Here is a 26,902-nt window from a genome sequence, read left to right on the forward strand (position 1 = left end):
AACGCCCACCCAGCCCTTTTCCTCTCGGGGAGCCCCTGGGCCTAAGAGGCCATGAGTCCAGGCCGACCCAGGCGGTTCTGCCAGAGGAGAAGCGGCCAGGACTGGGGGGTGGGGTGGGGGGTCGGTATGGCCGCGGCGGGTGCTTTGGAGTCGTGCTCATATCCAGCTCCGCGGGGACCACTATGCCACCCTTGGGGGCTGCTCGCCCTCTGTGACCATTCGACCGCTAGACCACAGGGACAGACGGCCCACTCCTAGGGTGTGGGCCCTGGGGGACACACTGGCATTGGAGATACAGGCTGAGTTATGGACCAGCAGGTGGCAGACGGGGGCTGAGGGACTTGGCACTGGCAGAAGAGGTCAGAACTGACCCGGCCTGGCCCTCCCACTCCAGGTCCCAGCGTGAGTTGGCGGCAGGCCGCGGACAGATTTATTCGGGCCTCACAGGCCGCAGCAAACCCGCAGTTCCCCCCCTCCAACGACTACGGCCACAAGGACTTCCCATGGTGGCGCAGCGGGCAGCCACGTCCAGGCGCACCTGCGCTACAAGAGGTTGACCGTGGCCACCACCTGCTTGCAGCCGGTGACGGCGAACTCGCGGCCGGCCACGCGGTAGTAGCTGAGCTGCGCGGCCAGCAGCTCGGCCCGGGCCTGCTCCGGGAAGAAGCCCTCCCCGGCCATCTCATCCCGGAAGCAGTTGACCACGTCCCGCTTGTCCAGCAGCAGGAAGGGCACGATGGCTGCGGCCTCCCACAGCGGATGCTGGCGGATCAGCAGCGCGCGCAGGCTGGCGCGCAGCTCCTCCTCGGCTGCGCGCAGCTCCTCCGGCCCGTCGGCGTGCCCCGAGCGGGACGCGTTCTGCAGCACGAAGCGCGTGACCTCAGCGCCGCCCGCGCCGCTGAGCAGCACGTAGACGGCGTTGTGGAAGCGCGGCGGCCGCTGCGGCTGCAAGAGGCCATGCAGCTCGTCCAGCAGCGCCGGCGGCAGCAGCTCCGCGTCGTCCAGCACCAGGAGCGGGGTCTTCTCCTCCGCCTCGGCCCGCGCCAGCACGTCGGCCACGCGCCGCGCCAGCTCCTCGCGGCAGCCAGCGGCGGCGCGCGGCGCGGGGCAGTGGTGGCGCGCGTGGTACTGCAGCACAAGCGCGCCGTCCGCCAGTACCGCGCGGAAGTGGCGCGCCAGCAGGCGGCCCACGTGGCTCTTGCCCACGCCGCTGGGCCCGTGCAGCGCCAGGAGCAGCGGGCGGCTGTGCACGTGCGTGGCCAGGTAGTCCCGCAGCAGAGCCACGAGGCGGCCCATGGCCGCCGGCTGCCCGAACACAGCGCGCTGCAGCGTCTTCTCCAGCCCGTCGAGGTCATAGCGCAGCGCGTTGTCGTCCAGGTTCTCGATGGCGTTGAGCACCTGGAAGCCCACGATGGCCACGAGCAACAGCAGGCAGCGCTGGGCGCGGCTCTGGCGCTCGGCGCGCGGCCCGAACTTGCGCGAGGTCTCAGGGTAGAGCACCAGGCGGCTGCGCCGGCGGCGCTTCCGCGCGGGTCTCGAGGCCAGCTCGGCCGGCCCGTCGAAGGTGAAGAACTGCGGCTGCTCCCGGAGGACGCGCGGCGCCGCAGCCCCGGGGTCCGGCTCCACGGCCGGCGGGGGCGGCCGCCGCTTGCGCAGGAGGCGCACTTGGTGGCGTAGGCGGACGACGGCGCGCACCGGAGCGATCACGCTCGGGCTGGGGGCGACCGGGGCCGCGGGCTCCGGGCTGGACTGGCCGCGGTCCATGGCGCAGGGGCGGTGCTTGGCATGCAGGTCGCCCTCCCTGCAACAGGAAGGCGGGGATGGTCTGCAGACTTCCGCCCGGCCGACTGGGACCCTCCCTCGGGATCTCACCCCCCTGCGAGGCCCCCGGAGGGCGGCCCGCTGCCCGGAGACCGGGACCAGCCTCTGCCCAGGAAGCGCCTCCCCGCGGGGCCCCAATGCAAATCTCTTGGGTCCTCGCATAAACAGCCTCGGGCCTTGAGGAAGTGACTGCGCGGGGTGGGGGTGGGGGGCGCAGTTTATCGGCCGGCAGACCGCCCGGGCTTCCTGGAGGAGGGGTTCGTGCCGGCCAGGCGCCAACTAGGGGTAAAGCAGGGTCAAGGCCGGCCCCGCCCCTGCCACAGCTCGCCTGCCGGGCGCCTAGAGGGGGCCAGGGCGAGCAGAGGTCCGAGCACCCCGGAGCTCGGAGGTGTCCCACACGCGAACCCTGGGCTGGGGGTTGCGGGGGTACTTCTCTTTAGATTGGGCTCCAGCCCCGTTCCTGAGATGAGCCCAGGCCTCCCAGCCCCAAACGAGGATCCTCCCAACATCCCTCCGGTGGACACACGAATGGAGGGGGTGCGGGGAGCTCCTAGAGATGGGTTGGGGTGGGGAGGGGGGGTGAAAAGATGGACAGAAAGACAAAACTCGGAGAAGGAGGGATAGTCCATGAGGAGACAGCTGGAGAAAGGTGGGGTGATGCCCCGGCCCACCCCGGTACCTGCAGCTGCGTCAGGTCAGGCTCTCACTGGCCCCCAGACCCACACGCCTGCCCACGCCCGAGGCTGGGGCCTACCACTCAGGAAGCCGACAGCGCGGGCTTCTCTGCGTGGGTCAGGGCGGGGTGAGGGGCCTCACCGGGTCAGCGACACCTGCGGGTACCCTGGGAGCGTCCGGACTGGAGAAAGCCCTGGGGAGGTTTCCGCTTCTTTGCAAAGGAAGTGAGTCAGGGGTGCGGCGCGGGCGGGACTTCGGCTGGACTGCGGCTGGACTGCGGCGGCGGCGCTGGAGGGGAGGCCTGGCGGGTTTGCCCAGGTCCCCAGCCGGTGGGTCATCTACCCTCCTCAGCCCTGCAGCCCTCCCAGACCTCCTGACTCAGCCCAGCCCAGGACACCCCCAGGATGCACCTCCCCTCCCCTGGGGCCATGGACCCCAACCTCCCCAGGGACATCTCCTGCACCTGACGCCCCAGGGCCCGTGGTGAGGGGGATGGGTGTGTCCAGGCTGCCTGTTCACAGGAGCGGAGGGGGTTGGGGGGTCCTCTCCCCCTTCTGCTCCCCCAAACCCAATCTGGGGACCCCGCAAAATAGGGCTCATTTCTTTTTCCTCCCCCTCTTCTGCCAGGACGCCGGGCCTCATTGCCCCCTCCCATCTCTGCCTTTGTCCCCTGTACCCCAGCCTAGAGCCCCACCCCCCCCGCCCCGATACAGGGCAGCTCATGCTGGGACAGAAGCCCTGTAACTGGGGAGAAAGCCCCACACTGGCTCCAGCCCTAGCAGGAGGGCGGATTCAGCAAGAACTTGCACCAAGAGTTGGCAGGTGGAGACTGGGTCCTTCCCCAGCCACCAGTGTCACGCGGCCCCACCCGAGCAGGCTGGCCAGCCTGGGACGCCCCCGGCTCCGGAGCTTGTGTCTGCAGGCCGCCCAGGGCGACTCTGCTAACCAGGAGTGCCCCCAAAACCACACTGGCTCTGAGCCCAGCTGTGTCCCATGGGCGCTGGCGGTCCTGAGCCCCCCGATCCTGTCCTGCCCATGGCCCCTCATCCTCCCTGTCTTTCCTCCTCCACAAGGGTCCCTCTGCCCAGCGTACCACCCCTCCCCTCTCCCTAGCTTCCCTCCACCTCCTTGCAAGACCTGCATTCAGGGAAGTATTGGTCATGGGCTGGGGGTTCTGTTGTCCCCAGAAGATGGGAGCTCTGCCTGTCTGCATGTCTGTGCCCTCAGGCAGCCTGAGAAGCCATGGCTGCTGCGCGCACACACACACACACACACACACACACACGGCCTCGGACCTGCACACACACACACACACACACACACACACACACACGGCCTCGGACCTGCACACACACACACACACACACACGGCCTCGGACCTGCACACACACACACACACACACACACGGCCTCGGACCTACACACACACACACACACACACGGCCTCGGACCTACACACACACACACACACACACACACGGCCTCGGACCTACACACACACACACACACACACGGCCTCGGACCTACACACACACACACGGCCTCGGACCTACACACACACACACACACACACACACACACACACACACACGGCCTCGGACCTACACACACACACACACACACACACACACACGGCCTCGGACCTACACACACACACACACGGCCTCGGACCTGCACACACACACACACACACACACACACACACACACACACACACGGCCTCGGACCTGCGCACACACACACACACACACACACACACACGGCCTCGGACCTGCACACACACACACACGGCCTCGGACCTACACACACACACACACACACACACGGCCTCGGACCTGCACACACACACACACGGCCTCGGACCTACACACACACACACACACACACACACACGGCCTCGGATCTGCACACACACACACACGGCCTCGGACCTACACACACACACACACACAGCCTCGGACCTACACACACACACGGCCTCGGACCTACACACACACACACACACGGCCTCGGACCTACCTACACACACACACACACACACACACACACACACACGGCCTCGGACCTACACACACACACACACACACACACACACACGGCCTCGGACCTGCCCCTGCCAACCGCCTGCTGCCTCTGCGCTGAGCCAGGGGCCCAGGCACCCCTGCGGCGTCCCCTATGTGGCCCTCACTCAGAAGGACAGGACAGAAGGGTGTTATCTGTTCAGGCCTCTCCTGAGCTGGGGTCCTTCGGGATCTTCAGGCTTTCTGCAGTTTCCACACTTCTGCCTGAGGGGAGGGCAGGGGCCTTGAAGGGCAGATGCAGAAAAAGATTGGGGAGTAGCGAGGAGCGTGGCCAGGCCTGTCCTCAACCGGTCAGCAGCTGCTTCTGCCAAATGCTGGTCTGCCAAACTTTCTGGGGTCCAGAGCCCCCCCACGGGGGTGAGGAGGGGGTACGGGGTGTGGCAGGAGTCAAGACAAGTCAGGCCTCGGAGGGCCCACAGCGGCCATGTCAAGAGTGAACCTGAGCCCTGGGCTAAGGCCTCTTCCCCCTGCACTCTCCCCCACCTCTAAGGGGACGTCTCCCCTTCACCCCTCACTCCAGCCCATGCCCCACCAACCCAGAATTCAGGTCCCTGTCTTTAACCTGGTCTCTGCAGACCCCTCACCTTGCTGCCCACCGCGACCCCTCTACCAGTCCAGTGGGGCGCTGAGGTTCCCAAACTGCTGGCCTGGAGGTGGGCAGAGCCCCCACCTCTCACGTGCTCCTCTCCTCCCTGAGTTCCCGCATGGACGCTCCCTTCCTCAGACCAGACCTCCCAGCCCCCGGCCTCCCACAGCCCTGCCCGGTCCAGCCTCAGGACCCCCGCCTCCCTCACGGCCCTGAGGGTCCCTGAACTCAGCTGCCCCCTCCCACCCACCCACTTGGGCCTCCTCCTTCCTGCAGCCGCCCACCCACACCCGTCCTTGCAGCTCGTGCCCTCTACCCGCCAAGCCCCCACCCACACTCTTGTCCGGCTCCTGGTCCCTCTGTCCGGGCAGGAGCCTGGCCCCGCTGACCTGTCGGCTGACCTCTGTCCACACTGCCCGCGAGCCTCAGGTGGGTCACGTGGGCCCTGCCCGGGCACTCGCCCCTCCCCAGGCCCAGTTCCTTCCCCTCCCTCCTCAGCCCCACCCCATCTGTCCTGATTTCCTGCCCAGGACCTGGCTCCCTGCTTCCTGGAGGAAAAGCAGCAGCCGGAAGGGATCCCCTGTGCCCGCAGCCCAGACCTGCCTCCTCCCTGAAAACCCTGTGCCGATGAGGGGCGGTGCCTGGCACAGCCCCCTCACCGGCTCGGTGACACCCCAGCCCGTCCCTCCCACGCCCCTTCCCCTGTTCACGCATTAAACACCCAGGCTCCTCCTGACCACCAATGCCCAGGCCCCCAGGCCTCACCTCCCCGTCACCATCTGGACCAGCGCCTCTCCGCCCCGCAGAGCGCGCCTGTCAACATCACAGTGACCTCCACACAGCCTGACCCTTGGCAACTGGGTCCCCCCAGGGCCGACCGTCTCGAGTTCTGTGGCCCCCAGCACCGCCAGGCCCAGGCCCCGCCATCCACGGCCGCTGTCTCCGAGGGGCCAGGTGTCACGGCCATCCCCACGGAGACAGAAACACGCCAGGAAAGCTCTTACTGGCCCGCGCTGCCGCCAAGCCTGGGTGTGCACAGAAGCCGCTCGGCTGCTGGGTTTACCAAAACACCTTTTATTTACAAAAGTCGCAACTATGAGCAACAGCTGACCCTCGCCCGGCCGTGCGCTCCAAGGGTAAACCGAGGCAGCGGGTTTTCCTCCGTCTGCAGACACCCCTGCCAGCAAATTGCGTGATTCTGCCAATCTGTGACAACCATCCTGGCCTGCCCTCTTCCCCGTGGGTCTCAGGCCCCGCCCCACCCCTGGGAAAACAGGTGGCTTTTTCCCAGTCCCAGCTACTGCTCGTCTGTCTGCCCGACAGCAGTGGAAACCCCTGATTCGAGGAGGAACAAGCAGGCAGCTTTCCACGGTGTGGGAGTGGGAGGGGGCGGCAAGGCCTGGAGCAGGGCCGGGGCTCCAAGGAGCTGGCCAGGGACCTGGGAGCAGCAGGGGCGTGGGCCCCTCACACAGGAGGTGAACGCCTCCCAGGACCCAGTTCAGGGCACGGCTGAGGTGCAGGGCAGGGGGGCCCTGCCCACAGGAGGCCCCAGGAACGGCGAAACCACCTCCAGGAGAGGGTCTGTGGGGCAGGAAGGAGCCTCGTCTCCAGGCCGACCGGGGCCACACCCCCAGCAGGGGCCCTGCCCGCCCTGAGCAGCCCCAAGCAGAGCCTCAGAGCACAGCCGGGGCGGGCACAGCCGGCAGGGGCAGCTCCAGGGCTGGCGTCTCCGGGGCCTGGGCTGGGCTGGGCTTCCGGTGGTCCAGCTGCTCGAGCTTCTCTCCAAGTTGGGAGTACAGCTCCTTCACCGCCTCTCCACTCTGTGGGGGAGCCCAGGGCACGTGTCCGCGCCTGCACGCGCACACACACCCACACACACGGGCAGGCCGGCACAGGGACACACGCACACGCGCACACACAGACCAGCGCAGGGACACACACACCCGTGCACCGGGTCGGGCCAGCACAGGCAGCGCGGCCCAAGGGCACAGGCGGGTGTGGGGGGCGCACCTGGCCGGTGGGCTCCAGCGCCTTCTGCAGCGCCTCCAGCTTGGACGGGGCCACCCGGTGGTGCAGGTGCAGCAGGAGCCGCAGGACGTGCCGCTGCACGCTCTCCTTCCTGGGGGAGGAGCCGGCGGGCTGCAGGCGGCCCAGAGCCCCCGCCCCCGCCCAGCTGTGCGCCTTACCGAGGCCCCGCCCCCGCCCTCCACCCCCAACCCAGAGGCCCCGCCCCGCCCTCCACCCCCAACCCAGAGGCCCCGACCCCGCCCTCCACCAGCAACCCAGAGGGCCCGCCCCCGTCCCCACCCCACCCCTCTCCCCGGGCGAGAGGAAGGCACCTTGGGGAGGCGGTGAGGAGGAAGCCGTCAAAGAGGCTGCTGCAGAAGTCCTCCAGGGCGAACTCGTCGGCCAGCAGGGCCAGGCTGCCCGTGAGCAGGTGCAGGAAAATGTCCCCGAACGCCAGGTCGCCGAAGGTCTCCACTGCAAGCACAGCAGGTGTCCCCCAGCTGCCCCCACCTCCCGGACCGGGCCTGAGATGGAACCGACCCAGGCAGGCAGGCAAGTGCTGGGCGGGCCTGGGGGCCCTGGGCCTAACTGGGGGCGGGTCCCAGGGCGAGGTGAGGAGGGGACAAGATCCTGTCGTAGGGTTCTGCCCAGCGTCCAAGGGGATCGGGGTGAAGTGGACTCCAGCACACACACAAGTGCCAAGGCGGGCAGCCCCTCGAGCCCACCAGACTGTGGCACTCGAGGGGAGAGGACGGAGCGAACGGGCCTTCTTTTAAAAGCCAGGGCCGTCAAGCCCCGGGAGACAGACGGTGAAGGTAACTACCACGTCACCCTGTCACCGGGAGCTGTGCCCTTGGAAACGCGGGCACTGCCGAGACACAGAGCCCCCAGCTGGGCGGGAGACGCGGCCCCCCCCCACCGCATCCGCCACAGCTGACGGAGGTCTCCGCAGCCTCGCCCGGCTCACACAACACTGAGGCAGGCGCACGGTCAGTGTACCAAGGGACGCGGCCAGCCGAGCCCCAGCCGGGGAACAGGTGCCCTGGTTCCCCCGACAAGCCCCACGTAGCCCTGCAGACCCCAAGACTTGAGGGGCAGCAGGAGAAGTGAGCTGAGGGAAGACCCCTGTCTGACTCCTGACCTGAACAGACCATCTGCACGAAAACATTACACAACAACAGGAGAAACTGTCAGGGCCTGGACCCCAACTAACCGCGATGCAGTCACGGCTTTAAGACTCCACCTCCCATCAAGACACCTGCTGGGCCCGGGCCATGTCCAGTCCATCACTGAGGGGATGGAAGCCACATACAGCCCCCTGCAGGTGGGCAGTGGGCCCTGGGCTTCACTAGCCTGCACTGGAGTTCATAAAAAACTCCCACCAAAAAAACATTTAAAAGCAAAGAGGATTTTTTAAAACCGACAGCCATCTTTACTAGAACCTTGCAGTAACAACAAAGCAGCTTCCTCTCCAGAACGTGATTAGAGACCCGCCCAATGGGTGGGATTAGACCTGCACCCGGCCCACCAGGTGGGCAATGTTGACATTCCCACCACCAGGACACCCATGTCTACACACGTGATTCAACCAGACAGACACAAAAGTTCCCAAGTGAGCAGGAAGAACGCGGTTAACCCAAGTTTCTAGAACTATGCTCCTAGAAGTCCCCCAGCAGAGAACTCTCCCCCCCCAGAGAACTCCACATGCTGAATACTAGAGCCAGAGAACTCGCCCCCCGCCCCCGGGGTATGGGGCCCAAGGGGAGAGATGGTCCGGCGGGCCCCTTAGGAGAGGGAGGTGGCTGGTGAGAGTGCCAGGTCAGAGCCAAAGACACGAGAACGGGAGAAGCTGGACAGATGAACTGTGATGGGGCCAGAGCCAAGGACGGGGTTTCTGGGAGCTGGAGGGGACAAGAAGGGTCTTTTCCGGGGCCTCCGAGAGGAGCAAGCCCCACGCACACCAGCTTTAGCCTTGAGAGACCCACTGTAGACATCCGGCTCCCAGAAGCCTAAGAGTTAATTGAGTTCCTGTTCACCAGTTAGGTGGTGGCTGTATAGAAACTAATACCCACAATAGACAGCCTCCTCCACAAAGAAAAGCCTGGAAACTGGCACCAGCATCAGACCCGTCAATGACCCACGTGCACGCTGCGCGAGCAGCGTCACACCCTCTCCACGAAGCTGCAACACCCCGACAGAACTGAGCCAGCAGAGGCCCTGGACCTGTTGTGGGGTGGGCAGGCTAGGTGCCGCCGACTGGCGCCCACGCCCCGACTCAGCCTGCAGCTGGCTCCTGACGGGGCCCCCGGATGCCCCCCGGTCTTCCTGGCTTGCAGGGTCCCTCCAAGCGTGCAGAGCAAGGTTGCCGGGGGAACTGGCCTCTCCGCTGCCTTGGTGGGGAGCGCTCTCGCCCTGGTCTGAGGAGCTGGGAGGCTCCGGGCCCCTTGCCCGCTAGGGAAGGCTAACACCGGCTCTTCGGGAACATGGGTTGTGGCGAGGGCAGAGGGCGTCTGGGGAGGACAGGCTGCCCTGCCGCCCTCACACTCACCGAGCCCCGGCAGCAGGCGCAGCAGCGCGTTCTTGTTCCTCTGCTTGGTGATGTGCAACACGTAGTACAGCCCCACCTCGCAGGCCATGCGCTGCTCCTGCAGAAACCTGCGCCCCGGCGCCGTCAGCCCCCGAGGGAGCCCGCGAGCCCGGGCCCTCCCCGCGCGCCCGCAGCCATACTTGGTGAAGCTCTCCGGCAGCGTGTTTGGGTACGTGACCGGGGCCTTTTCCTCGGCCGGGAGCTTCTGATCCACGTTGAAGGTGTGGTCGTCCACCACGAAGGACATGAGCATGGGCAGGAACCTGGTGACCAGCTCCACCTCCTGGGGCGCAGGCCCAAGGGCTGTCGCACACTGTGCCCACCCCCGACCCGTCCTCTGACCACCCCCAGTCGCGGGCCCGGCACCCCCAAGCCCCGCCCTGCCCCCAAGCCCCTCATGAAGGAGCCCGCCTAACCCTGTTACCATCTTGGGCTCCTTGAAGACCTGGCTGTCGATCATGTCCCACGCGCCCTGGCCCAGCGCCAGCAGCCGGAGCAGCAAGAGGAGGTCTGGGCTGTCCTGCAGGGAAACGCAGGCCTCAGGGGGCTCGCCCAGTGTCCTGCCCTGACCGCACATACCCAGGGCTCAGGCCCAAGTGCCCTCTGCCTGGAGGGAGCATGGGCTTACCCCAGGGTCACGCCCCGACTGCGGCGGGCAGCTGGCCGGGCGCACTCACCCTGGGTAGCACCTCCTGGCCCACCAGCTCCTGCAGGTGCCTGACAGTGCTCAGAGACAGGGTGTTGATGGCGAAGGGGTCACACAGGATCATGGACAGGTCCCTGTGACGACACGCCCACAGCGTCAGTGAGGGAGGCTCCCGGCCCGTGGAGTCACCGGCCTGGGAGCCAGCCCTTCCTGCAGACCAAGCCACCCCACTGTGGCCCACTTTCTAAAAGCTCATGGTTCACAACTTTCCCTTAACATACCCAATAAACTGAAAAACCACAGGTTTTTTAAAAGTTAAGGTCACATTTTGGTCGAGATCCTGACCCAGGCTCCATAAATTCATTCAGGTTCCCTCAAGCCCAATCCCAGACAGAAGCTGGGACAGGGCCCACCCAGACAGCACCTTGCCGGTAGCCAGGCCGCCACCTCTGGACGCAGCAGGCCTGTCTGTCCACGGGCAGGCCCAGTCTAGGTGCCCAGCGCGGCTGGGACGCCACAGCCTCACCCGGGCAGCCGAGCCTCTGTCGCGGGCATGGGCACCAAGTGGTCCCCCTAAAAATGCACGGGAGGAAACGCCGCTCCCGACGGCAGGCTCGGACAGGTGCCCACACCAAGCGGACCCTCACCCCAGGACTTGCTCCTGCCCCTTCTTTACTCCGTCAAGGAAGCCCTGTAGCTCGCGGGCCCTCTTGCTGTCCACGAACCGCTCTCGGATGCAAGCATCCAGGCACCAGGTGAACTGCGGGGAGAAGGCAGGGTCAGGACTCGGCCAGAGACCGCGCCTCTGGGCAGTTTTCCCCGTTGTCTGAGCATCCAAGCCTGGGGTGGGCACCAGGATCCCCACCTTGTGTCGCCAGGGCCCTGCCTGGTGCGAGGAACAGGACCGCGCAAAGCAAATGGGCCCAAGGACCCACACCCCACAGGCCCGGCGGCGCAAGAGAGAGGCCACTGCATTTTGTTCTGAAACGGGCCTTCCCGGGGTTCCCACTGTGTGGTGGGCAGTGCCGGCTCAGAGTGTAACGCCACGAAGCCCCTAGGGACGCCGTGGGGGGGGGTCACACCGCATCCACGTCAGGACGGGGCAGCGCGGAAAGCCCTGTTCCAAGACAAGGAGCTCACCACGCGGGCTCTGGAGCGGGGGAGACAGACCCCGGGGAGGGCAGGGCGGGGGGCGGGGGGGCTCGGGGTCAGGGGCTCCGACACTGGGCGCCCCGTGGAGGGCAGAGGCTGCAGAGCAGGGGCAGGCAGCCGGGCCCAGGGCGCCGCAGGGGCCCACCTTGTGGCAGGGGTCCACGGAGCAGATGTCGCCCACGTCCAGGTCGTGCAGGGACATGAGCAGCTCGGCGCGGAGCGTGCAGTAGTGCACGTTGCGGGTGCGTAGGAAGAGCGTGCGCAGGAACTGCAGGACCATGTCGTAGAGCTTCACGTTGCGGCCCACCATCCGCGTCAGCCTCTGCACCACCTGCCGGACGCCAGGCCTCAGCGCCCACCCGCCCCCGCCCCCCGGGGCTGGGCTCCTCTCTCACAGGACGTCGGCTCATGCTGGGGGACGTGAGCCCCCAGGCCCTGAGGCTCCTCCCAGGGTGTCAGCCTTGGCCCCAGACTCCACATCGGTTGGGCCTGCTGCGGCCACCCCGCTCCTGCCTTCTCTCTGTGACTGACATGTGACATCTAACGTGTGGGGTCCACCCCGTGGGAGCCTGAGTACCCCAGGAGGTGCCCTGATCCCTGGGGTCACTGAAGGGTCCAGGCACCCGTGGCAGTGAGTCAGTGTCCAAAAAACACTTGTTGCACAAGAAACAAATCAGAGCCAGACATGGGGAGACCCCGGGGCTGAGAGCGGACAGAGGTGGCCAAAAAGGCCAACCAAGCCACCCAGCACGAAGCACACAGAAAAGAGCAACAAGATCCACACGTACGGACGGTGCTGCAATGCCCCCGGCCAGCCCCGCAGATGGGCCCAGGCCTCCAAGAGCAGACAGGCCGGCTTTCACGGGGGCAGTAAGGGGCTGGCCAGGGGGGCACGCACACAGACCCGCCCCGCCTCACCTCGCCCTGGCGCCTGGTTTTGGGGGAAGGGCTGAAGAAGTTGTGCAGGACAGAGAGCTCCGTGCTGAAGAGCGCGCTCTCCTTCTCCACGATGTACTGCTTCAGCAGCGGGGAGACCTCGTCACCGAAGAGCGCCTGGTTGTCCTGCCAGATCTGCCGCTTCACCTCCACCGCACAGGCCCGGTACAGCTCCTTGTCAGCCATCACCAGCTTCAGCTTCTTCTCAGGAACCTACATAACCCACAAGCCACCGTCAGCAGCACCCTGCTCCGGCGGTTTCCCTCAAGACAACTAGCAGGCCTCAGCTCCCCCACAGCAGAGACCACATCCAACCCAGCCCAACTGACAGGGACAGCTGGGACAGGGCCCCCTGGCTGTGGCACAGGCAGCAACCACAGACAGCTTTTTCCCAGAAGGGGCTCCACACCCCGGAGCTCACACCAAGCTTCAGTGTCTGCTCGGCTCAGGGAGAAGCCAGCGCAGGGAGCCGTGCTCCGAAGCCATCTTTCCCAGGACAGGCAGTTCAGGAACGCTGACCAGAGGGAGCCGGCCGGGCAGCTGTTACCTTGGGCAAGTGTTTCATCACGCACATCACCACTGGCTGCAGAGACGGCATCTTCACCAGAGAAAAGCTCTTCTCCAGGAGGTCCTCCAGTTTCTTATACCTGGGAAAACTCACATTGCTGAGGAAGCAGCACAAAACCAAGGAGGAAGCAGCCACCTGCGGGTCCCCAAACCGGTGGTGTCACGGGCGGCTCCCTTTTCAGGAAGGATGTGTAGCCACGAGGAGGTGAGCGCTGCTGACTGGGGGTTCCTGGCTGGGGAGGGGGCTGCCTGTCTCACTGACCTTTCTTCGGCCTTCCCCTCTGAAGCGATGGCGGACACACGCTCCAGCAGCTTGTCCCGAAGCTCATCAAAAACCGACTGGTGGAACTCCAGCCGCGGCGTCCCATGCAGGTCCAAGAAAGGCAAGGCGGACTGCAGGGAGGGCAGCAGCACGCCGTTTTCTGTCTAAGGAAGCAGAGGTCGGCGTTACTTCCTCGGCGCGGCAAGAGAGACCTCAGCCGCACCCGCTCGTGGTCAGGCACCCCGGCTGCCCTGAGCGCGCGAGGAGGCAGGCAGAAGGGTGTCCGCGCCGCGCCGGCTGTAGCAGCTGACGCTGGGAGCCGCCCGCCGGCCGAAGCGGCCCGAGCTCGGCGTGTCCGGCCCCTCCGGGCCGCGGAGCAGACGGATACGCCCACTTCACACGCGCGCCCGCGCCCGGCCCCTCGCGCAGCCTCACCTGGAACTGCTCGATGGCCTTGAGAGGCTCCGTGCAGTTGGTTAGCGTCTCCTTCAGGTCCTCGCCGTTGGCCACACCCAGATCCTGCAGCCCCGCAAACAGGGCCGAGGCCCCGGTCCCCACCCGGCCCGGCGCCCCATCCCCGCCGCGCTCCCCCGGCGCTGCCGCGCTCGCCACGGGCCCTGCAGCGGTCCTCTCGCCCGGGCCTCGGGGGCCGCCCGCGCTCCGCTCCCCGGCGCCCTCCAGCTCGGCCAGGTCCCTCCCGCAGCGCCGCTCCGCTCTCCCCGCAGCCGCCCACTTCCGCTCCGCGCAGCCAGGTCCGCCCGCCAACGGGCTCCCCGGAAACGCCGCCGCGGTCGCGCAGGGGTTCCCGGGAGGAGCGCCGCGTCCCGCGCCCAGCAGAGACAGAGCGCGAAGGCGGTGCCCGGATGACGCAGGGATCGCTGCCGAAGCCCCGCCCACCGGTCCGGCCCCGCCCAGCCAGGCCCCGCCCTGCCCTCCTGCGCGGCCCCGCCCAGCCTCCCGGGGCCAGCTTCCCCTCGCCGGGTAGAACGCGGTTCGCGGGCGGGCCCCTGGGAAGCGAAAACGAGAGCAGGGCTGGAACACCGGGGCCGGGGCCACCGGTGGGTTGGCCTGCTTCAGTAGATTCAGAACTGATACTTTAGCCAAGTGCATTTGACTTAAGAAATTTTTGGCTGCGCGCCGGGGAATTGAACCCTCATCCCCCTGCAGTGGAAGTGTGGAGTCTTAATCACTGTACCGCCAAGTGCATTTTATTTTTTTTAATATTTATTTGGCTGTGCCGGGTCTTTGCGGCTAGCGGGATCTGCGTTTTAATAATCGTGAAAAATCCTTTTGCTGACCTCAGCGCCCACCAGCTGCAGGACCCTCTCATCCTGGAACTTGCTTTCCTCCCTGTTCAACCCGAAGAAGCTCACGCCACAGAACTGTCGCAAAGACCAGACTCTAATGGGAAGTGCCTCAAAGTAGGAAGTGCCTAGCAGAGACCCGGGCACGCCGTGGCAGTGTGACAAAGATGGCTGTCCTCTCACTGCCCTGAGCGTCTAATCCCCTGACTAACCCAAAGTGCCAGGCCCTCAGGCTGAGGTCCAGCCCCACTCAACAGCCCACCTTGCAACACAAGAAGCCCATACAGGGCCCCTAGTGCCCTGACCTTGGGCCAGACTCGAAAGGCCAGGGCTCCACAGCTCTGGTCAGTCCAGGGCCCAGTGCCCATGGCCTGCCGTCCCACTGTTCTGAGTCCTGGGGTGCTGAGGCTTGGCCGCCAGCGGGCTCAGCCCTGGAGGAGGGTCCAGTGCACAGCACTCACCCTCCCTTGCCCTTGGCCTCCCTGCGGAAAGGGATGATGCCAGCACCGTGGGAGTAGCTCTCGTGGTACCTGTTGAAAGGGTTGAGCTTGGACAGAAGAAACAGAGGAGGGGGTCTGGCCGAGGGCTTGGGGGACACGGGGAAGGCCCCTGGAGGAACTGGTGCAGTGACAGGAGTCACCGCAAGCTGCAGGAGGCCCCTGCAGGGAGTCAGTCTTGGGGCCGACCCCTGCGCAGGAGGGCGGGTTGATGGCTGGCGATGAGGAGCCCATGCCAGGCTGCGGCTGTGGGCGAGGCAGGGCCTCACGGTGAAGCCCAGGGCGTCTGTTGGCCGCAGCCTGGCCTGCACGACTCTGGCTGAGCTCACAGGGTCTTTGGGCAGCTGCAGGGAGACGTGGAGCCAGGCCCTAGTGAGCAGGTCCTCTGGGCCTTACCTGGCCGGGGAGCAGGCTGACCACTCAGGATGGTCAGCCTGCTGACTGTCCCCCACCTCCACCCCAGCAGTTGACTCCTCAGCTCAGCAAGCAGCCTGACCCTTGGGGAGTCCGGCAGCTGGACCCCTCCACTGGCTGGCACAGCTAGGTGGGGGCGTTCGCACAGCCCACAGGGCCCCACCCCACCCTGCACCAGGCCAGGCAGGCTCAGGCCGCCACCCCAGCCACCCTAGAGGAGAGAGCCCGGCCAGGGCACAGCAGACGTGACAGGCCAGTCGCAGGCCACGTCTGCAGGACGGCTCGGGGGGAGGGCCAGCGGTCAGCAAGCACACAGAACTCGGACGAACCAGCAGCACCTCGGTATATAGTGAGGGGGTGGGCCCGCCTCGTCTGCAGCTCAGAGGGGTTGGCTGGTCGGGAGGGTGGATCAGAGGGGCTCAGAGGCAGAAGGCCAGGCCAGGGGGCAGTGAGTTCCAGAGGGAGGCTCAGCAAGGCCCCCGGGGGGCGGGGTTTCATGTGCTAACCCGGCAGGCTGGGTGCACCCCGCGGGCTCTAGAGCGCACAGAACGGGCCAGTGTCGTGGCGCTTGGGCCTCCGCACACCTTGGATGACCACCCCGGGTGCTGAGGGGAGCTGTGACCTGTAGCAGTCCTCCACGTTGTAGGCGGCCGGGCCTGGGGTGCAGGCTGCAGAGGGGAGGCGGGTGCAGTCACTGTGTCCACCTGTGCTGCCCAGGCCCACCCCTCCCGCCCCCCGCCTCCACCCCCTTACAGGAGCCCACCCAGGAGGCCAGCAGGGGTGAGCGGCCCATGGAGAAGGCGGGTGGGCACGGGCCCTTCAGACGGCAGCCAGGAAGGATGTTGTAGGTGCTGGGGCCAGGGCCCGTCTTGTCCCCTGTGGGCGGAGGGGCCTGCAGGAGGGGCTGGGCCCGGGGTCCTGTGCCCCAGGCCTGCAGCACCCCCTGGCGGGCTCGGGCCTCAGGCGGCCTGGAGGCAGGGCGGCCCCTGAAGCTGAAGGCTGGGCACGCAGGCGGGCTGGGCAGCTGGTAGTCTGCAGGCGATGGCCACTGTGGGGAGATGCGGCTGCTTCAGGCCCGCCCCTCGGGGTGGCCCACCCTGCCCAGGACCTGCCAGGCCAGCCCCCACCTTCTGCTCTCGATTGAAGTCAGCTTTCTGAGTGAAGGGGCTTTCACTCTGGAACCACACTGTCTGCCACGCCCTGCGGCCACCACCCTCTGCAGTGGGGACAGGGTCACAGGGGTGCCGGTGGCCAGGGTCCCTCTCCAGGTGAGAGGGCGGGCGGTGGGGGGTGCGGGGAGGGGCACGCACCGTGGGTGGGGTGCCTGCGGCCGATGCTGAAGTGGGGGTGTGGGGAGGACTCTCGCACCGACGCGTCTGGCACCTGGTACTTGGTGGGGCCAGGAACATGCAGGTCGGTCATGATGGGAGGGCGTTGCTCCAGCACTGGCGGAACAAGCCCTGGGCCTGGGTCCTCCCAGCAGCCCCCGCCCACCCCTGCCTCTTCCCCCGACCGGCCCGGGGCTGGGGAGCCCGAGCCCTCACTCACACAGCTCCCTCAGGTTCCGAGTAAGGGGCTCCTGGCGGGGGCTGGTTTGCGTCCTGAGCCCCACCTGGAGCTCCTGCACCGCTGTGGGCCACATCTCCTCCCAGGAGGCCCCCAGCCCTGGTTCCAGGCCTGACAACAGCACAGCAGCATTGAGCCTGCGAGAGACATGAGCAGCCACCATCCACACGGCCGGAGGGCCACCCCAGGCCGCTGCCCTCCAGCCAGCCCACCGCGCGGGCAGTTACTGGGAAGTCACAGGTGGCTTCTGCTTCAGGGAGCCATGGGTCCAGTGTCTGCCTCCATTGATGTGAAAACTTGCCAGGAATTTCACCGCCTTCTGGTCAAAATTCATTATCAGGGTCTCTGGCTCCCCTCCCCTAGGGACATCACAGGGTTCTGTGACCTCACTGACTGGACATGGGTCCCCCTGTTGCCAGGGACTCCCTGGGACGCACTGTCCAGCCCTGAAGCGCCCCTCCCCTGGTCCGAGAGGTGGGTTGCCCTGGGATCAGCCACGCCCAGCAGGCCCCCAGGAGGCCCCCAGGAGGCCCCCAGCAGGCCCCAAGGAGGCCCCGGTGACTCTCGACGCCCCGCTGCCCTTCCTCCCTCCTCCCCTTTCTTGTCCCAGACCTTCCGATCTCCTGGACTTTCGGGTCTCCCAGGGCCCTAGCGTCCACTCTAGTAGCGCTCAGGAAGGACTAAGGCCCTGGCAGAGGGTGGAGAAGGGAGCAGGGGCTGTGGGCTGCTGAGCCTGCAGGGCCAGCTGAAGGAGACACGGGGGAGGGCGGAGGGGACTCCCCAGAGGAGGGGGAGGCAGGCCTGGCGGCTCAGGTGAGGCTGGGGGCACTGTCCTCTGGGGCGCGCAGAGGTGGACGTCATCACAGACTCAGGGGCTGCTGAGGCTGAAACACGAAGGCACGATGAGGCTGGGTGAACGGGAGTCTGGGTGGGCGCCAGACCCCCGCAGTGCCTTCTGGAGGTGACCAGCCCCGGCCCTGGCCTTGGCCTCACCCGGGCAGCACAGCCAAGGATGTCCTGTCCCCCACGCTCGCCCGCCCATCTCTCCCTCTCCAAGGCCCTCCCATCCAGCGCCGCTGGGCCTGCCTGGCGCTCCTGTCGGTAGCGACTCACTTGAGGAAATGCACCTTTAATCAGGGCAAGGGGCTCCCCACCTGCTCCTGGGTCGCTCCCCGGGGAGCAGGTTGGGTTCGCACACCTGCGCTCCGCGGGCCGTCTGCTCGGGACCGACGTGCCGAGTGGAAGCCGCAGGTCAAAGCCCGGCTGCCTGTGTCCCCACGTGAGAGGTGGTCTCTGTGTGGGGAGGCGCGTCAGGCCGCCAGCGTCCTCACTGGTTTAACCTAGGCTCGGCCCTCACTGACTCTGGGCACGTTTCTCGTCCTTTTCTACTGGGTGTTACCTTCTCCTAGGTTTGCTTTATGAGCTTGTTTCTGCTGATATCCTATCTGCACGCGACACTTGTTGCAGACACGTCCCCCAGTCTGGCATCAGTCTCTCAGTATTGATTATACTGTTTTTTGACATGTGCTTGAACCTGCTGACTGTCCCCTTTATGCTACCTTTCCTCGTTTTTATGCTTAGAAAGTCCTCCCTACACCAAAAAAAAAAAAAAAATCAGGATTTGTTTTAAATGGAAAATAGTGACAGATAAGAGACGTGGGTTCGATCCCTGGGTCGGGAAGACCCCTTGGAGAAGGAAATGGCAACCCACTCCAATCTTGCCTGGGGAATTCCATGGACAGAGGGGCCTCTGGGCTAAGTCATGTGACTTAGTGACTTATGACAGCAATGCCAGCTCCAGGGCAAAGACCCTCGAGGACAGAGTCCCAGAGGCTCCGGGCCTCAGGAGGCTCACTTGCTGAACCTCGTGCCTTCAGAGTGGCCTGCGCCTCGTGTCTGAGGAGGGGGCTTGGGGTGGGGGGCTCCCTTAGCCTTACCCCAAGCGGCTGCTTTTCACTGGGTTCCCGGCCTCCCGTGCGTTGCAAGCGTCCTGGCCCAGGCCTGCTCCTCACTGCCCAGCAGGGCTGCCTCTGGGGTTCCTGTTCTCCAAGTGCTAGGTCCCCAGTGTGACGCCCCCAGCCTGCGGCCCCGCCTTGAGGTGGGAGTGCTCACAGGTGCTGGCTGGGCGGCCCAGCAGTCAGGCCTCCTCACAATGGTTGCCAGGCAACAGGGCTCCTTTCTGGGAAGGAGGCAGGTGCAGGCGCGGCTGGAGGCAGCCCCACAGAACTGAGGTGCGATGACAGCCACTCAGAAGCACAACCTTTTCTCGCCAGAACCTCACTACATCCCTGGGTAAGCGCCACAGCCCTGGGGCAGGCCTGGGGTCCCCGGGGGCGGCGGAGCATGACCGGGGCCGTGAGGGGTGAGGGGACCCCAGAGCTGGGTCTCCAGGAAGCTGAGGCCAGAGCAGGGGGCTCTTGGGCAGGAGCCGGGAACCGGGGTGCCTGGGGAGCGGGGTGAGGCCGCGGGCCGGTCAGGAGGGCGGGGGCAGGCTTGCAGGGGCCTGGCCGGCCCACCCTGCCGGTGCAGCCCTGCCACGTGGTCCGCACGCCCGCGGGAGCAGAGACCGGGGACAGCGCTACAGTGGGGGGCGCTGGCCTCTCCCTCCAGAGTGCATCCCGCTTTAAAGAAGAGCTGAGCTGGGACAGCCCTGGAGGTCCAGGGATTAGACTCTCCGCTTCCACCGCAGGGAGCAAGGATTCGGTCCCTGGCCCCGGAGACTAAGACCTTGCGTGACTTGTGCCCCCAAAACATGAAAAAATAAAATGAAAAAATAAAGACGAGATGAGCACCTGGCGTGAACTGATGGGCATTGCCTTCAGGCTGCCTTGCTAGGTGTCCCCTCGTCAAAAACAGAAACGGGGACTTCTCTGGGGGTCCAACGGTTAAGACACTGTGCAGGCGGCACAGGTTCGATCCCTGGTTGGGGAACGAGGATCCTGCCTGCCACGCAGCGTGACCAAAAATGAACAGAAATGGGCCTCCACAGCGTGTGTGCACACTGACACACACTCAGCCCACGTGCCAAAAAAGGCTAGTAAGAGCAGAACCAACTCTGGTGACACTGAAGAGGCCCTGACCTTCAGCCTCAGCCTCACTCAGCTGGTTGACTAACAAACCTGCATTCACTCGAGCAGTTTTTAAATAGATTTGATTTTACATGACCCCGGCTGCACCGGGTCTTTGTGCACGGGCTCTCCCTAGCCGTGGTGAGCAGGGGCTGCCCCTCACGGTGATGCGGCCTCTAGTGCGGTGGTGTCTGGCGGAGCACAGGCTCCAGGTGCAGAGGCTTCAGGAGTTGCAGCAGGCAGGCTCAGCGGCTGTGGGTGCTACTACAACGGCCTTGGTTGCTTTGTGGCATGTGGAATCTTCCCAGACCAGGGATTGAGCCTGTCTCCCTTGCACTGTACCACCAGGCAGGTTTTAAAAAGAAAACAGCGCACACTCCTTACTGTGACACAGGCCACTCCTCGGGGCTTAGCTGTGGCACCCACGCCACTTCCCCACAGACCTGAACCTACCCCACCAGCAGCGTCCCCCACACCTTCCCGGTATCCTGCCGGCTCCCCTGTGCCTCAGCCCAAGGAAGGCCCAGCCTGTCTCCTCCCTGTGATGCTTCGGGAGGCAGAGCTCCCTATTCTCTCATCTTTCAGCCCCTTGTTGGAAAATGGCTGGCGGATGGCGCCGGATGGTGGGGAGGACGACGCAGCTCCCCTCCCACGGGCCAGGCCTGTTCTCAGTGCTTGGCCTGAGCTGCCCGCTCAAGCCCCAGCAGCCCCAGATGGCGGGGCTGCCGTGACCCCGCTCTGCAGGCAGGTGGAGGCTCTCGCCTGCAGCCAGCAGCCCAGACCCACACCTGCCTGTGGGGCCCTGCCTCGCCCTCTCGCCTGCAGCTATGCCGGCTTCTACCCGCAGCTGCGCTATCAGGTGGGCAACACCTACGGGCGCACCACGGCACAGCTGCTCACAGACCCCAGTGTGCAGAAGAGCCCCTGCTCCGTGCTGGCCCCCATCGCCAAGCCCAAATTCATCGAGGACTTCAGCAAGCCCAAGCCACCTTTTGTGCCCTGCCGTGACCTGATCGAGCCCTACATACCCCACTACACTGGTAAGCCACCTGCCCCGCCCCCCCCCCCCCGGCCCTACCACACCCTAGGATGCCCTCCTGCCTGCTGTGCCTCAAGTCTGCCCTGTCTACACAGGTCTGAAGCCCTACAAGAACTTTGAGATGCTGGGCCGGTTCCCACCCCAGGAGGTGGATGCCCAGGGGTCCCTGGGGGGTGAGAATGTATCCAGGCAAGAACCACTGCCTGCAGGCTTCATGCCCTATCCCCCCTACGCCCCCTGCCCTCCGGGCAGGAAGGGGGGCTCCAGGGACCTTGGACACCCGGGGTTGCGGTTGGCACTCGGGGAAGAGGCCTGGAAGAGCACCACCCCTGCCTGCGAGGCCCCGGGGCAGTACCAGGTAACTGAGGGGCACCCTGGGAACACGGGCCCAGGCCCCACCCCAGCCAGACCTGGGCAGTGACCCGCACCCCCCCCCCCCTTCAGCTGTACCACTGCAGGAGGGACTGGTCCCCACCACTCGCCCACTGGCAGGAGACACTCGATGTGGGCAGGTTCCACAGGCTGCCCCAGCTGGACCACCCCAACCTGATCCAGCGCAAAGCCATCTCAGGTGCGTGCCCTCCCCACCAAGGGCCCAGGGGGGAGAGCAAGTGAGGAGGCTGCCCTTGGGCCCTTCCCAAGGGTGGGCACTCTGAAGGCCCACTCCTCTTCCAGAAGGGGTTGGAGCCCACACGCACTGCCCTGACACCCCTGGGGGCAAGTGGGGACCTGCAGGGGACCCTGACCTCCTCCCTCCCCAGGTTACGCAGGCTTTGTCCCTCGGTTTGCCTGGGTGATGGGGATGAATTATCGCGATGGGGTCACACAGGCTATGGACGAGTTCGACAAGAGCCAGGTGTGTGAACACCACCCCTGGGTGAGCAAGGCCGTCTCCACCCTCTGGCTTCCCCTGGAGGAAGCTCTGCTGGCCCAAAAAGGCTATCCCCTTCTTGCTCCTAGTCATATCCTTCTGACTAGGTCTTGACTCCCAGGTCTGGAGTGTCATGGGGAGGGAAGACCCCTGAGCCACTCACTTCCCAAAATGCCAGCCTTGAACCCCCGGGACATTCTGCTCAGTGGTTTCCAGCTGGGGGACGCAGGACATGGCAGCACCAACCTGCCTGTTTCCTCAGTTTCTGCTCAGAAATCCCATCTGTGCCCTGGGTGAGAGGCTGCCCCGAACACACTGGCCCAGCAACACTATCTACAGAAGCCAGGGCCTGATACCTTTCTACATGGGCTTCATACCATGTGAGTGCCGCGGGCTCCTCTTAGAAACACCGTGGGGCGGGGCCGGGGGTGGGGCCCTCTCAGCCAGGCCAAACCTCAGCCAAGGTTCCCTTGGGACAGGACCCAAGGTTCCCTCAGTGCCCCCTTCCCCAGTGCAGAAGGGGCTAGCCCGACAGCCCTGACTAAAAGCCAAGAGGCCCAGTGCCTCCAGACCTCGCTGGCCTCCTGGGGGTTTGTGGTGCACAGGCTGGGCCCACCTCCGGGAGGCAGCCCGCAGCTCCCAAGCCTGCATGTTCGCAGGCCCCTGCCCCTGCAGCAGCCCTTTGTCCCCCGTGCGTGCAGTGGGCCCAGGGGCTCAGCAGCAGTGTTGCCCCTCACAGCCATGCAGGACAACTATGCACTGACCTTCGGCAACAGTACCCGCAAGGCCTATGGGAAGGAACTGGACAGGCGCAGCCAGACACTATGAAAACGCTTTAATGGTGGCGGCTGTACAGAACGTGATGTCAGGACAGGAAAGCACACACACAGTGAGACAGACTATCAGAGCGGCTGTGAGTGAATAAAGAGTTCCCACGGCCTCGGCCTCCCGGCTCCGGCGGCTCTAGGCCACCTCCTCCTCGGCCTCCTCCTCAAACTCGCCCTCCTCCTCGGCCGTGGCGTCCTGGTACTGCTGGTACTCGGACACCAGGTCGTTCATGTTGCTCTCGGCCTCGGTGAACTCCATCTCGTCCATGCCCTCGCCCGTGTACCAGTGCAGGAAGGCCTTGCGCCGGAACATGGCCGTGAACTGCTCCGAGATGCGCTTGAACAGCTCCTGGATGGCCGTGCTGTTGCCGATGAAGGTGGCCGACATCTTCAGGCCGCGGGGAGGGATGTCGCACACGGCCGTCTTCACGTTGTTAGGGATCCACTCCACGAAGTAGCTGCTGTTCTTGTTCTGCACGTTGAGCATCTGCTCGTCCACCTCCTTCATGGACATGCGGCCCCGGAAGACGGCAGCCACGGTCAGGTAGCGGCCGTGGCGCGGGTCACAGGCGGCCATCATGTTCTTGGCATCAAACATCTGCTGGGTCAGCTCGGGCACCGTCAGCGCCCGGTACTGCTGGCTGCCCCGGCTGGTCAGCGGGGCGAAACCGGGCATGAAGAAGTGCAGGCGGGGGAAGGGGACCATGTTCACGGCCAGCTTCCGCAGGTCAGCGTTGAGCTGGCCCGGGAAGCGCAGGCAGGTGGTGACCCCGCTCATGGTGGCTGACACCAGGTGGTTCAGGTCCCCGTAGGTGGGGGTGGTCAGCTTCAGGGTGCGGAAGCAGATGTCGTAGAGCGCCTCGTTATCGATGCAGTAGGTCTCATCTGTGTTCTCTACAAGCTGGTGGACCGAGAGGGTGGCATTGTAGGGCTCCACGACAGTGTCTGACACCTTGGGCGACGGCACCACGCTGAAGGTGTTCATGATCCTGTCTGGATACTCCTCCCGGATCTTGCTGATGAGGAGGGTGCCCATCCCAGACCCAGTCCCCCCACCCAAGGAGTGGGTCAGCTGGAAGCCCTGCAGGCAGTCACAGCTCTCCGCCTCCTTCCTCACGACATCCAGCACTGAGTCAACAAGCTCCGCGCCTTCCGTGTAGTGCCCCTTGGCCCAGTTGTTCCCGGCGCCACTCTGACCTGCAAGAGAGAGGGCAGCCGGTTGCTCTTCAGCCAGGCATGTGGTCACCACTGGTGCCACAAAGGCCAAACGACACAGCGGGAGGTAACACCCAAAACCCACCCTGCAGGTACAGCAGACGGGCCCCCAAACTGATAAGATAAAAACGTACTGGACGAAACACCAAGATGGTAAGCTAACATAGTTAAACAACAAACCAGCCCCTCCCACGGGCAGCCTCTGCCAACTCCCAAGAGCAGAAGAGCTGCCACTGCCTCCAGCTCAGCCTTCCCAGCATGGAGATTACATCTGCCTGCTCCTTCCCGGCAGGCAGACAGCTGGACCTTCTCGGCAAAGCCGCTTTAGGTGAGGGGATTGAGTGACTCTAGAGGGGAGGAGGGCGTCCTGGAACCCAGCTTCTACTGAGCATACAGAGTAAATCAGAACTTCGGCTCTGCGAATCCTGAAGATGGCGACGTTGGGCCCCCCCCACCCCCGACCTTTGCGCCGTCCTGGCTATCAGCCGCCACCCACCCCGATCCGCGGCTCACCGAAGACGAAGTTGTCCGGCCTGAAGATCTGCCCGAAGGGCCCCGAGCGCACAGAGTCCATGGTGCCCGGCTCCAGGTCCACGAGCACGGCGCGGGGCACATACTTGCCACCTGGGGGGCGGGAGGGCGTCAGCGAGGGTAGGGCCGCGGGGAGGCGGGGGGGGGGGTGGGGAAGGGGCGCGGGGTCTCACCGGTGGCCTCGTTGTAGTACACGTTGATTCGCTCCAGCTGCAAGTCGCTGTCCCCGTGGTAGGTGCCGGTAGGATCGATGCCATGCTCGTCGCTGATCACCTCCCAAAACTGCGGGAGACGCGGGCGGGCCGGTCCGGGGCTGAGTCACGCCGGAGGTGCCCGGAGCCGGCCCCGCCCCGGACGGCGCGGCGCGGCCCTCCCTTCCCCCGCCACCCGGCCAGCCCCACGGACCCCAGTCGCTGCCAGCTGCCTCGACCCCGGTTCCGGCGCCGCGAGGGGCCGCAATGCGGGGGAGACGCCCGCCGGATGCCGCCATCTTTCCCGCCGCCAGCTCGCCCCGCCCGGAAGACCCGCGCCGGCCCAGACGTCCCAGCTCACCTTGGCGCCGATCTGGTTGCCGCACTGGCCGGCCTGCAGGTGTACGATCTCCCTCATGGCGGCGGCGGCGGCAGCGGCGGCAGCAGGGGCGGCTGCGGAGGAAAGACCTGAGCGAAAGCCGAAGTGCGGGCGCGTAGAGTGCTACAACCGACGCTGCGCTGGCGCTTATATACCCGCCGCGCCCGCCCCCGCCAGCCTCTTATTGGGCGTCCGGAGCGAGGCTGGCAGGCGACCTCGTTTGATTGGCTGTAGCCCCATCAATCGAGCCGCCCAGCGCCCGCCTTCCCGACACCGCTCCCCATTTATTGGTCCGTCGCGGCCTCTGCGCTCCCTATCCAAGTCCCCCCCCTCGCTCTGCGGTGTTCTGATCATTGGCTGTTTCAAATGATTGATTTGTGCTCCCATTGGCCGGCTCCGCAGAGCACGCCGACAGCCTACCGCTATTGGCTGGCGGGACCGGCGTCCTGGTAACCGCCGCAGTGCCGCGGGGACCGGCGCGGGCGGGGCGCGGGCGCGGGCCCGGGCGGGGCGCTGCGGGGGCCGGCCGAGCCCGGGGTAGGGGGGCGGGGCGCGCCCCGTGGCCCTCGCGCGAGCCCGGGCCTCGCCGTGCGCCTTTTCGAGGGCGGCCGGGCTCATCTTGCGGGGTCTTGGAGCGGGGAAGGGGCGCAGGGCCGTTCACACGGACGCCCGAGGGGACATGGGGCCGAGGGGCGGCGGCGCCGGGCCTGCCCCCTGAGCTTTGGAGGCCTTGGGGCCGCCTGCCCCCCTCTTCGTTCTTCAGGCCCGCACGGGTCGTGGGCAGGTGGGCGAGCGCGTGGGGCCGCGGCGCCCGGACGGGGAGAGGTGGGCGCGGGGCGGGCGGGGCAGGACGGGGCCCTGCCCTGCAGCGGCTTGTTGTGGAGACCGCGCTGGCCTGGTGCCCGTTGCCTTGGTGCCTTGGCCCCAGGAGTGCACAGAGCTGCGTGGAGACACGAGGGCCGCGCCCAGGCCTCTGGGCAACCACAGATCGGTACACCTGGCTGAACAAATGCTTGTACTTTTCCTTGAATTTTGTTTGGAGAAAAAAAAATTTATTAAAAAAAAAAAAGTTAGCTTGCATGTAGTGACGCTTTTAATTAATCATTTTAAAAACAGTACCATTGCATTATATTTTCATAATGTCCGCCATGGACAGTCTCTCTCGCTGTGGCCACGGGTCCTCTCTAGATTCTGGTTTTCTCAGCGATGTTCTTACCCTCCTTTGCTCCCCAGCCCACAACATCTGTGGTCAATACCTGGTCATTTCTACCTAGAGAGGTTGTGCTTGCTCTTCACCGTGTACTTCATGACACCGCCGTTTCCTGGCGTGCTGCAGCGTTAGGGCACTTCACGGTATGCTTAATCTGGGGATGAAATTATTGGGAAGTAGCACACTGGCATAGGGATGAGTCTTTCCGTACCCTGAGTGGTCTGCTGCTGCAGTCCTGAACCTGACCTGGAGGGTGAGTCAGCATGTCAAAGTAATAGTCCCGGAAGGGCCTAGGGGACCAGCCCCTTCCCCAACACCAGTTCAGGAAGGTGGGCCCAGCTGGTGCTGGCCACAGGCAGTGGCATATCGGGTGTGCAGGGTCCCTGCCTGGTATCTAGGGTTCTCACAGTGCCCCGCAAAGTAGCTTAGCTGCCCAAGCAGGCCTGCGAGGCCCTGGCACTGCAGCAGGG

General features: G+C 65.4%; 5 protein-coding genes across 5 annotated transcripts; 1 reads left to right on the top strand and 4 right to left on the bottom strand.

Moving 5' to 3' along the window:
* Positions 1-353: 353 nt before the first annotated feature.
* Positions 354-5,399, bottom strand: TOR4A (torsin family 4 member A). The gene is made up of 3 exons (XM_043917629.1): positions 5,162-5,399; positions 2,501-2,784; positions 354-1,801 (listed from the first exon to the last, which is right to left on the bottom strand). The coding sequence occupies exon 3, from the start codon at positions 1,762-1,764 to the stop codon at positions 544-546; it is 1,221 nt and encodes a 406-aa protein (XP_043773564.1). The 5' UTR covers positions 1,765-1,801; positions 2,501-2,784; positions 5,162-5,399; the 3' UTR covers positions 354-543.
* An 818-nt stretch (positions 5,400-6,217) lies between these two features.
* Positions 6,218-16,033, bottom strand: NELFB (negative elongation factor complex member B). The gene is made up of 18 exons (XM_043916127.1): positions 15,848-16,033; positions 15,618-15,746; positions 15,391-15,465; positions 15,086-15,270; positions 14,619-14,670; positions 13,756-14,352; positions 13,321-13,484; positions 13,039-13,138; positions 12,474-12,704; positions 11,701-11,886; positions 11,051-11,163; positions 10,435-10,537; positions 10,182-10,277; positions 9,898-10,040; positions 9,719-9,825; positions 7,503-7,644; positions 7,174-7,282; positions 6,218-6,983 (listed from the first exon to the last, which is right to left on the bottom strand). The coding sequence occupies exons 1-18, from the start codon at positions 16,031-16,033 to the stop codon at positions 6,837-6,839; spliced, it is 2,865 nt and encodes a 954-aa protein (XP_043772062.1). The 3' UTR covers positions 6,218-6,836.
* A 36-nt stretch (positions 16,034-16,069) lies between these two features.
* Positions 16,070-19,254, bottom strand: STPG3 (sperm-tail PG-rich repeat containing 3). Its single transcript, XM_043918031.1, has 7 exons — positions 19,039-19,254; positions 17,329-17,460; positions 17,084-17,238; positions 16,846-16,980; positions 16,663-16,751; positions 16,289-16,583; positions 16,070-16,203 (listed from the first exon to the last, which is right to left on the bottom strand). Exons 2-7 carry the CDS (start codon positions 17,433-17,435, stop codon positions 16,070-16,072), a joined length of 915 nt encoding a protein of 304 aa, XP_043773966.1. The 5' UTR covers positions 17,436-17,460; positions 19,039-19,254.
* Positions 19,255-20,244: 990 nt separating this feature from the next.
* On the top strand, positions 20,245-22,926 carry FAM166A (family with sequence similarity 166 member A). Its single transcript, XM_043916249.1, has 6 exons — positions 20,245-21,209; positions 21,304-21,566; positions 21,653-21,779; positions 21,970-22,064; positions 22,342-22,459; positions 22,819-22,926. Exons 1-6 carry the CDS (start codon positions 20,714-20,716, stop codon positions 22,905-22,907), a joined length of 1,188 nt encoding a protein of 395 aa, XP_043772184.1. The 5' UTR covers positions 20,245-20,713; the 3' UTR covers positions 22,908-22,926.
* Positions 22,900-25,373, bottom strand: TUBB4B (tubulin beta 4B class IVb). The gene is made up of 4 exons (XM_043916246.1): positions 25,205-25,373; positions 24,826-24,934; positions 24,635-24,745; positions 22,900-24,103 (listed from the first exon to the last, which is right to left on the bottom strand). The coding sequence occupies exons 1-4, from the start codon at positions 25,259-25,261 to the stop codon at positions 23,043-23,045; spliced, it is 1,338 nt and encodes a 445-aa protein (XP_043772181.1). The 5' UTR covers positions 25,262-25,373; the 3' UTR covers positions 22,900-23,042.
* Between the last annotated feature and the right edge of the window lie 1,529 nt (positions 25,374-26,902).

This window comes from Cervus elaphus, chromosome 11, assembly GCF_910594005.1.
Source record: "Cervus elaphus chromosome 11, mCerEla1.1, whole genome shotgun sequence".
Classification (NCBI taxonomy): domain Eukaryota; kingdom Metazoa; phylum Chordata; class Mammalia; order Artiodactyla; family Cervidae; genus Cervus; species Cervus elaphus.

Bases quoted from the DNA above. Each gene is read 5' to 3' on its own strand.
- TOR4A (XM_043917629.1), bottom strand. From the start codon at position 1,764: ATGGACCGCGGCCAGTCCAGCCCGGAGCCCGCGGCCCCGGTCGCCCCC.
- NELFB (XM_043916127.1), bottom strand. From the start codon at position 16,033: ATGAAACCCCGCCCCCCGGGGGCCTTGCTGAGCCTCCCTCTGGAACTC. The intron at 14,671-15,085 runs GTGAGTGCTGTG...CGGGTTGAACAG, and splicing joins GAGGCCAAGGGCAAGGGAGG to GGAGGAAAGCAAGTTCCAGG. The intron at 11,164-11,700 runs GTGGGCCCCTGC...TTCTCCCCGCAG, and splicing joins CCGTGGACCCCTGCCACAAG to TTCACCTGGTGCCTGGATGC.
- STPG3 (XM_043918031.1), bottom strand. From the start codon at position 17,435: ATGAATTTTGACCAGAAGGCGGTGAAATTCCTGGCAAGTTTTCACATC. The intron at 17,239-17,328 runs GTAACTGCCCGC...TGTCTCTCGCAG, and splicing joins AAGCCACCTGTGACTTCCCA to GCTCAATGCTGCTGTGCTGT. The intron at 16,204-16,288 runs GTAAGGGGGTGG...TCCCCTCTGCAG, and splicing joins GGCCTCCTGGGTGGGCTCCT to CCTGCACCCCAGGCCCGGCC.
- FAM166A (XM_043916249.1), top strand. From the start codon at position 20,714: ATGCTTCGGGAGGCAGAGCTCCCTATTCTCTCATCTTTCAGCCCCTTG. The intron at 21,780-21,969 runs GTGCGTGCCCTC...CTCCCTCCCCAG, and splicing joins CCAGCGCAAAGCCATCTCAG to GTTACGCAGGCTTTGTCCCT. The intron at 22,065-22,341 runs GTGTGTGAACAC...CTGTTTCCTCAG, and splicing joins ACGAGTTCGACAAGAGCCAG to TTTCTGCTCAGAAATCCCAT.
- TUBB4B (XM_043916246.1), bottom strand. From the start codon at position 25,261: ATGAGGGAGATCGTACACCTGCAGGCCGGCCAGTGCGGCAACCAGATC. The intron at 24,746-24,825 runs GTGAGACCCCGC...CCCGCCCCCCAG, and splicing joins GTACTACAACGAGGCCACCG to GTGGCAAGTATGTGCCCCGC. The intron at 24,104-24,634 runs GTGAGCCGCGGA...TCTCTCTTGCAG, and splicing joins GCCGGACAACTTCGTCTTCG to GTCAGAGTGGCGCCGGGAAC.